The sequence below is a fragment of the Coenobita brevimanus genome, chromosome 94 (genome assembly GCF_032717465.1).
Source record: "Coenobita brevimanus isolate Jiangsu-jjx chromosome 94, ASM3271746v2, whole genome shotgun sequence".
Taxonomy (NCBI): domain Eukaryota; kingdom Metazoa; phylum Arthropoda; class Malacostraca; order Decapoda; family Coenobitidae; genus Coenobita; species Coenobita brevimanus.
The window spans coordinates 4,090,995-4,107,110 of record NC_137047.1 but is presented as its reverse complement, the minus strand read 5'-3'; the positions used below and the strand labels follow the sequence as shown (position 1 = coordinate 4,107,110).

At 41.8% G+C, this 16,116-nt stretch overlaps 1 protein-coding gene across 1 annotated transcript in view; it reads right to left on the bottom strand.

Annotated features, from left to right (window-relative positions):
- The window catches only part of LOC145412979 (uncharacterized), a 61,092-nt gene that overhangs the window by 32,990 nt on the left and 11,986 nt on the right, over positions 1 to 16,116 (bottom strand). Inside the window, exon 3 of the mRNA XM_080282802.1 lies at positions 7,044 to 7,229. Coding sequence (XP_080138928.1) covers positions 7,044 to 7,229 — 186 coding nt within the window. The remainder of the gene's footprint in view (positions 1 to 7,043; positions 7,230 to 16,116) is intronic.

The window sequence follows — 16,116 nt, the reverse complement described above, 5'->3', positions numbered from 1 at the left end:
GAAATGTAAATGATGAAGGGAGGGTTGGAAAGAAAAGAAAAGACGGGAAGACAAAGAAATAATGTGAAGCAGAAGAGAGGTTAGGAAGACAAAAACAACATATAATTGGGCATGGAAAGGAAAAAAGGAAGAGAATAGAGGAAGACGGAAATGTAAGACGGAAAAAAAAGGTAACGAGAAGACAAGAGGGAAGAAGAAGAATGAGACAGCCAGACAACGAAGACATGAAGAAGAATCCAGAGATGGAAGATTGTAACGAGACGCAGAAGCAGTGGGAGGAGGAGGCATCCAAACCAGCAATCATCGCATTCAAAGCTCTTATCCCAAGCCACAATTACACGGAGAAGTAAGACGTGGAGCAGCAGTCTGTATTTACCCTCGTCCCTGCTCACCCTCACCATTACCTACAAGTGGGACGAGTTTACCAGGCGCACTCACTCTAATACCCACCTACACCTAAATACAATGTTCACAGATGCTTAACCCTTTGTGGAAATAATACATTGGCAAGAGGACTAAACGGTTCGCTATCGCAAGCCGGTCGTAAATAGGCTGGTTAGTAAGAACAATGTTAACCACTTCGTAAATAAAGGCGTTCCTGATGATAAGTAAGTTGTTCGTCTGTTGCATCGGTTCGTAAATGCCACTGATCTCATGTCCAAAATCGTAATTACCAGCCCATAAAACTCACAATATCCGTACACTTTACAGTAATAGCTATGTTCTGTCCGTATCTCGGTGCAAACTTTACAAGTTACATATACTTAATCCACAACAAAACATATATAATCCTAGGGACGTACACTGCTCAAGAAATTTCTGCGAGGAAAGTGACCTATCTGTGACACAATATCCTTGTAACCGGCTGGAATAATGAGGTACCTATTAATACCGAATCTGTAAACAGCAAACAAAAACTTTTTATCAGACTATGAGGACCAATGGAACAGAATGAAAGTCGCCGCAAGCGCAAGCTGAATCAACAGAGTATACGGTAAAAATTAAATTTGCACCTACACTAAGTCTCACACGGTAACTACATTCATTATTACAACAGCAATTCATCAACATTATCGCCTAAGCGATCACTGCAAGTATAATTATTTTCTGTACGTTACTTGCACAGGCCAGTGCGGCACATGAAATTACAATAATGGCTTTGCCTTTCATATGCAAAGGAAAATCTGAAGGGCTGCTGCGTGACTCATTTCACTGGGCACTCTGATGGTACTTCTCTTACTTTTATGCTTCCCTTTTCAAATTTCAAGATCCACCCACCTCAATTTTAATAAGAAATAGGATGAGAATGATGATAAACAGCTTAGTAAATAAATTTAAACGACTATTATAAAAGCACACATGACGCTAATTTTATTACTAACGTTTATTACCTTCCACTCCTGGTTAGAAACCATCTCATCTTCATACCAGCTAAACATCCCAATGTACCTACAAAAACACATATCACCCTTCCTCTACTTCCCATCCCCCAATGCACACACACACACATCATCCATTTCACTCCCCACTGATACCCACCACTCTGCAACATCATGTTTCTTACATCCATCTTCTTAACACTCTTCATCCCGTCCCCCCCAACACTATCCACTTGCAACCACCACCACCCAAACGTCACCTATCACACCACTCACCACACGACCCATCACACCCACACCAGCCCTCATCAAATCACTCATCACCTTCACTCCCCCACCGGTGCCAACCCACACGTCACAGCACATCCATACTTAAGGAGACACGGCCACAAGGGGAGACCCGAAAGCACATATATATCCTCCCTACACCCCGCTTGCTCGTAGCCACCCCGTGTTACAACACTGATCAGCCATGTTAGCCATACTGACACACCGCTAAAAATATTCGCTGATCTATACCGGTATGTACTGTATTAATACCACCTGGCCTCGAGACCGACTTTTTCCCGACATGGCTTTGCCTGGGATACGCGGGATGATGGTGTCTATGGTATGGGATAGGAAGTGTGGTAGAACAGACGTGGGGATACTGAGAAAATACTTGGCTCATAGATACTGATCGGTATTGGAACTGCTGGGTGAATACAAACAAAAATGCCAATAGGTGAACGATGAGTGAACATAATCAAAATTTTCAATTTGTCTTGGATCTCTGTTTGAACACAAAGAAAATTTCTTACTTGTGACTGACGAATGAAGACAAGAAAAATAATCCTAAAACTCAACCTAACTACAATGATAATTGCAAGACTAGGTTTAAACTGTAAAAATAAAACTCAATGCTACCAGGATTAATAAAGTACAGTATAACAGACACAGATAGGTAGATACAGACAGCCAGATAGATGGACAAACAGACATAGATACAGAAAGACAGATAAATGATAGACGGAGATTATACAGACTGATAGCTAGAGACACAGATAAACAGACAGATATATGTACTAATAAATCCTAAGAGCCAGTAACCTCGAAAAATCGTTTACAGAATTTCATCAATCACAGGTCAGGCCTTTATTCAGCTATTTCCTCCAAACCTCCTTTAATTTTCTAACCAAACCCCCTTTACCACACCCACATCTGTCCAGCCTACATCCCAAAGTTCATAAATTATTCATCCACATCCCTCCAGCTGTCCATATGAATCTCTCACCTTTCCATCCCCAATCGCTGTCAGTTTCAATACCCAATGCTCCCCCAACCGTATTACAATTTTCCATTCAAAGTACCTCAGTTTTCCAAGCAATTTCTCGCCCAAACTGCCCAACCAAATCTCCCACAATTACCTATCTAATCACCCTCTAATATCCATCTAAATCTACCTCAAATATCCATCCAAAACACGCTTTAACAATCCTTCTAACTCTCCCTTAACTATCCATCTACATCTCTCTCAAATGTCAATCCAAACCGGTCGAGTAACCATCAATATCCTACTTAAGCATGTATCTTAATCCCTTGTTTTCTATCAACAAACTCTCACTAATTTCTATCCAACCTCCCAATTCTGACTTTCCATTTCCCTTTAATCTGAATATATAATCGCCAGCAGGTACTCAAATCACAATAATTGAATCAGATAACTACAACTGAAGTCACCATTGTGCTAAAGAAGCTTAATTTTCCCACCAAATCTCTCCCAAATTTTCCAGCCACATCCACAACAATGTCCCACAGAAATCTACTTCGGTTTTCCATACAAAGTTCCGTCAGTTTTTCATCCAATCGCCCTCTGTTCCATCCGACTCTTTCTGAATTTTCCACATCACTCGGTTGTCCATCTCAGTCGCCCACAGTTTTCCATCCATACCTCTTTTGCTTTCTCATGCAATTCTCTCTCTCTCTCTCTCTCTCTGACCTGTCGACTTAAACCTCTCATGGTTTTCTGTCAAAATGCTCCTTAAATCTCCATGCTAGCTCCCTTAATTTTCCATTACTACACTTTCTCACGCAACACACACACACACACACACACACACACACACACACACACACAAAACTCTCTCTCTCGTCAAAATCTCCCTCAACCACAGGCTTCAATTTTCCCAACCAAAGCTCCCCCAGTTTTCCATCCCTGTCCCTCGGCCCCCGCCTGGAAAAAGGAGAGGCGGTCGGCGGGGCTTCCATCAAGGCAGTACACGGACGACACCGCTCTCAGGCTTCCTTTATGATTGGTGGGCTCGTCCCGTCAAAAGGTAAATTTCGAGAGAGAGAGAGAGAGAGAGAGAGAGAGAGAGAGAGAGAGAGATGCGAATTGGAAAGGGAGGGAGGGAAGAGAAAATGGGACTACGAAGGAAATAACATCCAAAAAACGTAAAATGAACTGAAAAAAGTAAGTGGTTACGGTCAGAAAACTCAGTCGTCCTTGAAGCTAGCTGCCCTCGTCCAGTCAAAGGCAAATTTCGAAAACAAAAAGAAATTGGGACTACGAGAGAAAGAATTAAAAAAAGAAAAATGCCATGGAAAAGCAAATACAGGCCAGAAAAATAACAAGAAACGGTAAAGAACAGAGTTGCAAGAGTAGCATAAGGCACAGAATAATTCAAGTGACTACAATGAAAAACGAAAAGAAAGAAAGGATATGACCATTCGACAATTAGATTTCAAATGACAGCTAAAAATAGTGAGAGGATGCTACAAAGGACAGTCTTAATACGCCAATAATTCTTGCCTTCAAAGCTACATGCAAGTGAATATTCTGAGTCCAACAAATAACACAATACAAAGGAAAAGATACGAAAGTGATTCACTGAAGAGCTGATAAAAAAGATACAAACTTGGGGGTGAGAGAGCTGATGATACAGGACACTAAGTAAAGAAAAAAGAAAAATACACATACAGAACTTCACACACACACACACACACACACACACACACACAAAACAGGTAACCCCCCAAACAGGAAAAATACAACCTACCCGTACCCTGCTCCCCTTTCTAGACCTGATCCGCATCCTTTCCTCTCCTCTCCAGGCCAGGTGAATAGCACTACTCCTCCACTCAACACCATGCATCAACACCACCAACACCCCACCTATGCAAATGGCTCCCTCACCACCACGGCCACAGCATAGATGAACTTAATTGGGGTGCTGCTCGCGGCATGGGTGGGGGGGACAAGTATCACAGCCAAAGACCTCGTTTCACTTACAGCAAAATTACAAGTAAGCCAAGTCACTGCATTTAGTTTTCTGCTCGGGAGGTCCAAATTCAGCAAAGGTAATAAAAATCTGTCTATACACCTAGCAATTTATGTCCGAAGCCCACCCGCAAAAAATACGTAAATAAATAAACAAATAAAGAGCATATATTCACTAGATTTGTCAAATACCACACTTCACGATACGAAAGTCTTTTGAAGGCCTAGTTATATTCCTTGGTTTATATCAGCAATGCACAATGAGGACATCACTAACAGAACTTATGACACTTAGCAATGTTAAGTTCACCAGGAAAAATCTCCCTGTGCGGGGAGTCACGCTCCTTAGTTTTGGTGGGAAGAAACTCAAAGATAAACATACCCGTACAGCTACATAGTCACTACCGGATGTATCAGTTATCATGCATCATCGATACCATATGACACGATCATCGTGACATGTTTCCTCACCTAAGGATGGGGTGAGGAGACTTAGCCACTAATAGAACCTGTACTGTACGTCTTACAATATTACCCCAACAGACGCTCTGCTTATAACACCAACACACGACGGGGGCATCACAAGACGAGCTTATCGCAGTCAGCATTCACATGATCACCAAGCAACTTCTGTACATGATTATTCTGCTTGCTGGATTATTCTTCGCGTTTTTCCTTTAACCAACACCAGCAGCAAAGGCGGGTTCGACGACGGAGCGAGCATAGGAGGGACTGGGGATGGAGATAGAGCACGGGAGTCGCTGTTGTTATGATCGACGATAATCACACTTGACACACTAAACTTATCCCCCAGCCTCACTTTTGCCGCTCCTCTCTCTTCCACGTCCCTCCTTGCCTGTACTCAATCCTTCTCTCTCACCAACCCTTTCCTTCTTCTTCTTTCCTCCCCTCTTTTCTGTTCTTCAGTCCCTCTCAACCACCTCCAAGTATTTACTATCTGCAACTCTACACTCGGACAACACCCCCCCCCCCCCACGAGTGATACACCCACCTCACCTTCGGCCGTGACCAAGCATATGACCCCACGCTTAACAAGCACAGGAGGGGGATAGCAAGGGACGGGGAGGGAGGGTAAGAAGGCCTTGACGAAAAATGCAAACATTAAGCATACACATGTCAGTAAGATGGCCATTTTTATTTCCTTCCTGCTTCCTCCCGACGATTTTTGTCTTCATTATCCACTTCACTCAACAAGATGGCTCCGATGAGCTAATTACAGTCGGCTGATAGTAGCAAGATTAAAATACAGAGACGTCATCGAAGTGAAGCTTAGCACACTACGCCAACTAACTTAGAGAAACACAAACGTTGAATCAAACAATCATCATAAATAAAATCCATTAATTAATAACACTGCATTTTGTGTACGATCACTAGCACCACCTAACACCGTTACCTTATGCCTCATCACACCACACCGTCCCTCGTCTTTACCCTCCCCTCCGCCCTACCACTTATCCCCATCTTCCTCACCCGACACCACCCTTCCCTCCCTCCTTCACTCTCACTCCTTCCTTCGTCACCCTTGTCGTTCTCTCTCTCTCTCTCTCTCAAACCATTTTTTCTTCCGTCCACTTCTCTCTCTCTCCATGTCAACTCGCTTTTCTTTTTCATCTACCGCATTCCCTACTCTCAATCTTCATCTTGATCACTCTGCCTCTGTCACCACTGACACATTCCGTTCCTCTGCAGTCTCTTCTGGCTCTTCGTCTGTACCATCTCTGTCACAGCTGTACTCCTCCTGCCTGATAACAATCTCATCTCCTTAACTTCTATAATTTAGCATCAACTCTGACCCCCTACCAATCACCCTCTTCATTCAACATTACCTTCTTACATTACCATAAATAAATAAAAGAAACATCTACTCCAACACATACACAGGCATCACTTCAAAACCAACGTTGCAATGACTACTGAAATGTGCTGTACATAAATTCCCAGAAGTCATCCCTTCATAAACAGACAAATTTTTTGAACAATTACTAGCAATGTAAACAATGCAAGACAAGATGCGCAAAGTTTATAAACAGAAAACCCACTTAAAATATTACACAAATAATCTAATACTACTCTGCTAGATATACAAACCTAAAATTAAAAACAATAAACATCTGCTACTATATACAGTAATAGGCAAAAAAAAAAAAAAACAATAAAAATAAAAAATAAGGCGAGAAAAACAATAGCTATCAAATAAGCACCTAATTCGAAACACCTGAAAACTTGAAAAAAAAAAAAAGCTAGCTATCATATCATAATAAATGAAAAATAAATGCAAAGATATAAAAAGTGCGAAAACTACAAATTATCCAGTCAGAAACATACCCTACACGACTATATAAAAAAAAAAAAAAAAAAAAAAAAAAGTGTGTGGCACTCACCTTGTCACTTCGGGAGCTGCGGTTGCTCTTGGAGGAGGCGCGGGAGGAGGAGAGCAGCTGAGACTCCGAGGCCATGCGGTTAAACTTCTGAGTCGTCTCCTTCACCGATACCGAGATCTTGCGTTCCCCGTCCCCTCCATTGCTGTCGCTGCCCACGTCCACGTCATCGCCGTCCTCGTTCACCACCTGTTAACGTAGACAGAAGATCCAGTATTAGCTGACTGCTCTGGGGCGGATCCAGCAATCAGTGATGGACAAGTACAATAAATTTTTACCTGCAATAGAGCCAAATTACTGGGGTCAAATTCACAAGGGACTACTGGAACACGAGTTACTTTTATTTCATTTTTTTTTTTTTTTACTTTTGCCTGTTTCTTGTAATAGATCAGCTATTTATACTAATGAAAGTCAAAGATATCTTCTGAAAGGCAAGAAAGTAATGGCAAGGTAAATAAAAAAAAGGGGGAGGGGGGGGAGCTGGGCTTTTGAACACCCCCACTCCCCTCCGTTAGATCTACCACTGCTGCTAGGGCTTTCAAGAGAACAATATTACAGTACCTAGTGACAACCTAAGTCAGCTACCAGAGATTTCAAGGTTTCGAGGTAGATAATCAGCCAACTCCCCCTGACGGCATGACACAATCGAGAAAGTTACAGCCACCGCGAACCTATATGCGGGCTAGTCCATCAATGAGCGAGCCTTTCTTATCATCAAGCCACACTCTAAGGCCCGTATTCTAAGTGGCTTTGGAGACTTTATACGCACCGTCTTAGCGACTTACTGTGCATTTTACACCTTGATACTATGCTGTATAATACTTAATTTCAGAAATGAGACAGTTTCCCTCAGTACCGTACAACACGAAGGGCAAATAAGCAATAATTAAACATAAATAAACAGAATGAAATAAATCGCTGAGGAGATGCTCCCGAGTATGCCAACTTTATTACTGGCCTCTTGACAGTCAGATTTCTCTCAGCTGCACAAAATCGCCCAGCGCCAGCCTGCATAAAATACGTAAGTACGTCCACTGCCGCGAAAGTCTGGCAGTCATCTTAACCACTTCAGTTCGATGACGTATTTTTCATTTTGATCTTGCCACCATCAGTACGATTTTAGTCACCCTAGCACTCCCTCCTGATAATGAAGAGATTAATTAAGGCTGTACCTAACCCCTCCAGTCTGAAAACTTTGGCAGATGTTAATGAAGGCTGTATCTGACCCTTCCAGTTCGAAAAGTTTTAGTACAAGGTTAATAAGGCATCTATCTAACATTTCCAGTTCCAAAAGATTATCTAGTGCTGAATTATATCCCCAGGGAATGGCAAGAACAAAACGTAAAAGAAGTACTCTTATTGAAGGGGTCAATATTTTGGCTTAAGCTGAACACAACTGCTTGATGTGAGTCGGTAGTAGTAGTGACAGTTTTATCTTAAACGTGCACCGGTTGACTGCAGGCTGACGCTGCCCCTCTCCGGCAGTCCACCATCCTCCCTGCGGGGGTTGGGAAAAAGCTGAAGGACGTTTGTATAACTGGGCAGAGGGTACCATCACGTGAAGGCGTCCCTCTATAGCATTGTCAATCGGAATAAAATACCAGAGTGGGTACATTACAGCCAGACGGTTAAGTGTTCGTCTATCAATCGGAGAATCTATCTAATCATTCAGCACGGTCATCTACCTATAACTATTGATAATCCGTAATATATATATATATATATATGTAAGTCAAGCTGTGTGTCTGTCTTACAGCACTGCATGTAACAAATGCTAACAATAATGTATAGCTAAAATACAGAAATCATACTTCACAATGACACACAGCAGAAACCCACAAAAACGGCTTATTACAAATAACAAATCATTTTGTCACAACACAATATTATGCTTTTAATTATTTCAAAATACAATAAAGAAATTACTACACTGCCCACATTTTCTTACAAAATGAATACTTTATCTTCTATATTCCGCTCACACGATACTGATACAGCATTTAAAAAGGACTAACCTTACCTTGATGAGGATTACAGGCTGAACCTCTGACTCCATAGCACTGGGGAGCAACACAAGGCTAGATACACTGACAAGCCTTCCATACAATCTCAACCACCACCACTACCGAGGCAGTGGTGGCAGTCAGAGATAAATATACACCACCACTGTCACCCACATACCACCACCACCCACACACCACTTCCACTCGAACACAACTTCCACTCTCACATCACTATCACCCACCACAACAAAACAATACTTCCATATCCACATTCTCTACCTCTGCCACACTACTGCCACCCCTACATACACCTTTCCCTCTCACATCAATACCACTTACACACACGAAAACCTATAATGATTATAAACGATTATTCTGCAGTCACATGTCTACGACTGACACCACTACCATTTACACATCATTTCTATTCAAACACCAAACAACCACCTCCAATGACTTCCAACCACCACCACCACCACCACCATCGTGACAACCACCCACACACCATCCCCACCCACACATTACCACCAGCCACACACAGTCACCATCACCACCCACACATCACCACCAACATCCACACACTATCACTACCTACACACTACCATTAAACACACACAGCATCACCCATACATCACCACCAACACATCACTACCCACACACCATCACCATCAACAGGACCACCGACACACAATCACTGCCCAATCACCATCACTATCGACACCTTCACTGCCCAAGCACTATCACCATAACAACTCACATACTGTCATCACCCACACATCACCAACCACCATCACCAACACCAAGACACACACACACACACACACACACACACACACCATCAGCTACACATCACCACCACCGCCAGCGCCAAAACTCTTTTAACACACGGGATATCATTGAATCCCCAAGCTATTCTGAGTCAACTCATTATCAACTGGTCACTAATCTTCACTGAAGTAACTCATGGACCATCACTCAAACACTAATCCACTTATCTACATTACGCTGAATTAATTAACACATGGCACATCACTCGGTCACTAAACAAAACTGAATTGGAACCTCTAAAGCGGTTTATGTGCACTCTCCCAACATTATTCTCAGCTCTGGCTAAACATAAGCCTACTGTTTTATCATTTTCTATTTTCTTTCTTATCCATTTCATTTCTCTCTCCTCCCCTTGCTTTTCCTCTCCGCACCTGACCCATTTTGCTCGCTGACTGTTAATTCCCAACACCAACGAAATGTGACAGGACAAAGACACTAAGACCTCACAATCTCTCCCCTCCCAGCTCCACGCTATGCCCTCATATCATACACACATATATCTTATCTCAAACGAGATTCTAATCAACTATTGTGGCTGTGAAAGCGATACAATGTGAATGGTTGGACATGTGTGAGGAGACACCTTTCCGTCACCCCATCAATAATCAGTGCAAGAGTCCTCAGTCAAGACTTTCCTACCCATCTTCATTGCCAGTGGTGTATCGGCTAGCATGCCCAGCACCCAAATGGAAGAACCCAAGTTCTATTCTCAGGTCAAATAGACAGGTGGATACAGTTTTTTCTCCACTGTCCCTGTTTACTGTGCGGTAAAAATGGGTACCTGAAAGTAAAATGACTACTGTGGGTCATATCACATGGGGAACAAATACTGAGAGTCTACCTTAATGATCCTCATGCAGTTGATTGCCTTCCTCTCTACCTATTTTGATACAACTGTCAAACACTGCAAAATCTCAGACTGCCCCATTCTGGAGCAAAGGGACAAAAGACCAAGCCACCATTAGTCCAGAATAGTGAAGGGTAGGAGACCAACCTATGCACCTGGTAGGCTAATGTTTACAAAACTGAAAAACTTCTGGCCATCTCTTGTACTCAAACCATAATGCATTAGCCACTGTGCTCTCTGACCAGCTATAACCAACTTACACACATCCACAATATCCTAAGGGGCTATATCAAGTCAGTTCGATTAACAATTTTTTAGACAATAAGGTGGGTATAAAATGGGTTCTATGTTCTATGGGGTTATGTCAAGTGGCCATGGAGATTTACTTTTGTGTGACTTCTGCCACCCCCCTCAAAGTACATATCCTGTTATAATAAGCCCATTACACATTTCCAGCAGCACAACTCTTGCAAAAGAATTCAGCAACACTCAATAACACATGGCTTATATTGGGCTATTTCAGGTGGTCATACTGTACAGGGCTATCACGGGTGACTTTAGTTACCCAACAAGTACATACTATCATAACCGCAAACTTACAGTTGCACAACACCTGCATCAGAATTCGGATAACAGAGAACAACACATATGTTATATGGGGCGATGTCAGGTGGTCATACTATACATGGCTATCATATGTGACTTTAGTATCCTCCCCCCACTAAACAAGCAGTCATAATTACACTCTTAAAAAAGCACAACACTTGCAACAGTATTCTGAGAACTCTCAAGAGCACATGGGTTATATGGGGTGGCCATACTGTATAGGTTTATCATATGTATCTTTAGTTCCCATAAGTACATATCCAGTCACAATTACACACTTACATAAGCACAACACTGCAGCAGAATTCAGGTAACACTCAATAGCACATGGGTTACATGGGGGTTATGTCAGCTGATCAAAGAGGATTACTCCTAGACACACAAGAATTCCTGTACTGATTTGGTTAAAGGGTTTTGTGCAAAAATACAGTACAGGAATACTTTCTAGGGCAGTGGCTGGGCATTTTTTTTTTTTGCATCCAGCAGTCTGTACAGCTTAAAAAAAAAAAAAAAAAAAAAAAAAAAAAAAACGGCAATCTTTGATACAGTATTGGGAATTAGAATAACCAGGAATGCTCATTTGGATAAGGGTTTTGGTGCAAAAAATGACAGTTCAAATAAGAGAATACCTGGACATCGGTTGTTCAGAAACCACAGGTTGCCTGTAATAGAATTATGTGACAGACTACACTAACCAACTGTATGAACAGAGTGCACAGGATATCATCATGAATTATCTGAGTGGCTAATAGTTCCAATGCAACTCTCATCTTGAACATCCCTACCAGGATTAGATACACATAGGAAAAAAAAATCACACACACACAAAAATAAATAAATAAATAAATTAGGATGACAAAAGAGTTAGATGTCTTAAAACAAGACAAGAACCACCACATGTTGTTGCAGTACGATAGTTACCAGGAGCACAGAATATGTATTCTTCCTTCTGGTACCCAGCACCTCCTAGACCCAGACATTAACAATGGAGAGGTTACTGAGAGTACAACTGGAAGAGAACAAAAGAATCAAAGTAAGGAGTGACACAGCAAGAATGATAGTCAAGTTAGCCTCATTCATGTTATGCTGCCATGGGGACATCCCCCATCCTCTTATTTGATGTAGTGCTGCCTGTAAGTGATTCTGTTTTGAGTGACAGGCCTAATGGTTTCCTGTAACCCAAGTAAGTCGACTTTGGTACCCCTGTTAACTGGGTGGAGAGACACAAAAGCCATGTCCACCCAGGAACATAACCTCCATACTCTTCCCTGCACCTAGCTGTGGCAAGGTGCTGTCTGTCACAAGAAAACATTGGTTCATTGCATGGGACTGCTCTGCTGATGGGTCTGCTCAGCCAGACAGGCATGTTGCCCTTCTACTACTATAGCAGACCTTTGTTATTCAATGAGCCAGTATGCAATGAATCACTTACACAATAATGAAAAGGTTAGGAACTTTTTCAACATGCAACAGAATCGCTGCTTATGCGAGGTCTGATCGAAAAATACACGATTGCATTTTTTTCCCATAAAACAGTAGCAGCAAAGGGATAAGACTCTGTGGAGCTTGACCCTGAATCGCTGTACACATGCCCAAATATATTCAGCACTGCTGCCCAGCCCAACTGCTGCTGAGCAGCATATGTTTGAGAAAGTGTTCTTGCTCGTCACAGTTTCATTTTATGCCACAATGACTGAGAGAATTTGAGCAAAGTTATATCATAAAATTTTGTAAAAAAAAACTTGGTGATATGCAATATGAAACTACAGTATTAGGAAGATTTAGCAGGCTTTTGACGATGAAGCTATGGCCACAGAAGGCACAACAGGTTCGGAGAAAGGTGAAGCTCATGCTGACAGTTTTTTTCGTCAACCAGGGCGTTGTTCAAGATAAGAGTGCTCAAGAAGGCCAAACAATCAATAAAGAATACTACCCGGGAGTTCTCTGTCACTTATGGAATGCTGAGCATTGCTAAAGCTGAGAGTTGTGGCAGGCGGAGGACTAGCAGCTCCACCACGACAATGCTCCATCCCACTCATCATATCTCCAGGATTTTTTGGCCAAACACAGGATCAAACAAATCCAGCAGGCTCCCTATTCTCCTGACATGGCTCACTGTGGCTTATGGCTACAGTAGGGCACCAGGTTTCGTGGCATTCAGCTGGGTGAAATATACTTTCACAGCAGCCATAAAATATTCCCATGACTGAGCATTCAAGGAAAAAAAAAAAAAAAATCGCACCTTCCAGTACCACAAGTTTTGAATTCTTGCCATGGCAATGCCAACACTCAGTTTCAGCCTGTTTTCCCACATGTTCATTGTGTCCGCAAGTTGAGTGTTACACTCTTGCATCCTTGATTAGTAATTGATAGATATATGTTATCATGTGCTTCAAGTGAAGCTGGAGGTGGACCGGGTGATAGCGGACATCATGTACGAAGGAGCGAACCTAGAACAGCAGGTTGTAAAGGGAGGGCCAAGCAACTACCACCCCAAGGGGGTTAAATAATGCAAGTATGATGATGAGTTAAAAATAAAATCATGGCAGAAATGGAGAAAGGTGCTTGTAACTCTGAAATATGCAAAATATATAATGTGCTAGAGTCAACTGTCAATTTAAATGTATTTCTCGTAAGTATATTAGTACAATGATCAAGAAAAAAATCTAATTTTGTTGTGCAATTTATATTTTTCATATCTATATCAAATTCTATTTCTTGTCAAAATTTGCAGGGTGATAGCTCTGTGACTACCACCCTAGAAATTTCAACAGGAAATAGATTTGGAATAAATATAAAAAATACAAATTGCACATTGAAATTATATTTTTTTCCTGATCATTGGACCAATATATAACTTTAAGAGGAATACATTTAAATTTGCATATCAGTACAGGACGTCTGAATATTAACCACCAATCTAGCCCTTGTGAAAAAGTACCGTATTATGAACCAGGCGCCGGAGGCAGATGAGTGAAAACAGTAACAGAGCAGAGCTCAATTATGCTAGTGGCTGAACATTATTTGTTACTGTGACTGAATAGGAGGGCCCAGAAAGGAGTTAGTGTGTAAGGGCCTGAAATTAGGGACCTGGCCTGCCTATTTTATGATGCAGTTGCAAAGAAACATAACATTGCATCATCCCAAAAGTTCACTGCTTCATAGCGTTGCCTACAGAGGTTCAAAGGCAGGTTAACAGCAACATTTCAGGTAACTTCAGGACATATTTAAAGTAGGAAATACACTATGGGGGTGAGTTCTCTTATGGGCCCAGTCACTATCAGCTTACTTCCCATAAGGTGAATGCCCCAGCTTTGAAAGAATCAACTTTGGCGGCACTTTTCACAGTCCCTATTACGTGTGAAACCTGATGCCCTTCTGTATTTCCTAAACTGAAGATACTGCTGATGGGTTCAGGGTTTGAGGACACAAATGAAATAAAGACAAGTGCAACAAAGATCTTGTTGGCAATCCAAAAAAATGCACTTTACACAATGTTTTCAGCAATGGAAGGACTGCTGGGCTAAGTGTGTTAAGTACCAAGGGGCATACTTTGAAGGGGATTAAAGTCTGAACTCAATACAGTAAGTAGAATTATTTTTTTCACCAGCTAAATGTGGGGTACTTTTTGATCAGACCTCGTACAATGATTACAATCCCATACGAAGCCTCACTAGTTGATATAAGGTCACTATTTTTGCTTTTACAATTGCCCTCATCCATGTTGTGAGTCATCTGTCTGGTCAAATACGGCCTTTCCGCTCGTCACTATCAAGTGTGTTAGTGTCAGTGATGGTACAAGTGTGGTGTTGGAGCATGCAAAGTGCATTGATGTGAAATAACTACCACTATAGGCAAGTTGAAAACTTGGTTTTAGACTTATTTTTGGGGGTATGTAGCACATGAAGTGCAGTGAAGTGAAACTGCAACTGGCTGTTAGAAACTTGTTTTTAAGATTTTGCTGGGTGAGTGACCCTTGGCCCAAAATGTATCCCCACTTAACCCACGCAATAACTGACTTGTTATACAATAAAGCATCATGCAATGAACTTTTTAAAATGCATCCTCATTGTCAAACAAGGGCATATTGTACTACAACTTTGCTAGAAAAATAAAGGAACCATTCTGTATTTCTAACTGACGTTTATTAGCATTAGTCAAATCACTTGTGCTTGATCTTCAGGAACACTGTCCCACACTGCTGGGTTTGTACTGAATGATAAATCAAGAATCTAAAAAAAAAATATATAAATCATCATCATCATCATCATCATCATCAGGACCTCCTTTCCCACACCAGGGCAGAGTGAGGAGAAGAAATGTCCAGACAGCCTAAGTTTGCCCATCCAATGGGCCACACTTCCATTCACTCTTCATTCAAGCCCCCGGAATCCTGGCTCCATCTGATATGCCAAAAACATTCACCACATTCTGAGGCTTCACATAAAAGTATCCCATAGAGTCAATCTGGACACTGTCACGTTAAAATGGGGTGCCACGTCCCAGATGAGGCGCTTCTTCTCACAATACTCATCCAGGCAGCTCAATCTCTTGTCAGTCCCCTAGCCTCACCAGCTTCCATAAATCTCTTCCTCACACACACATCCACCCTTCCACCTTCTCCTTGGCCTACCTTATCTCTTTCCTCCTTCAAACTGGCTCAGATATACCTTTTTCACTACTTTATTGTTATCCATTCTCTCCACATAACCATACCATCTCAGTACACTATGTTTCTCATCTTAATCAATCTGTGCAATGCATTCCTAACAGCTTAATTACAACTACTCTC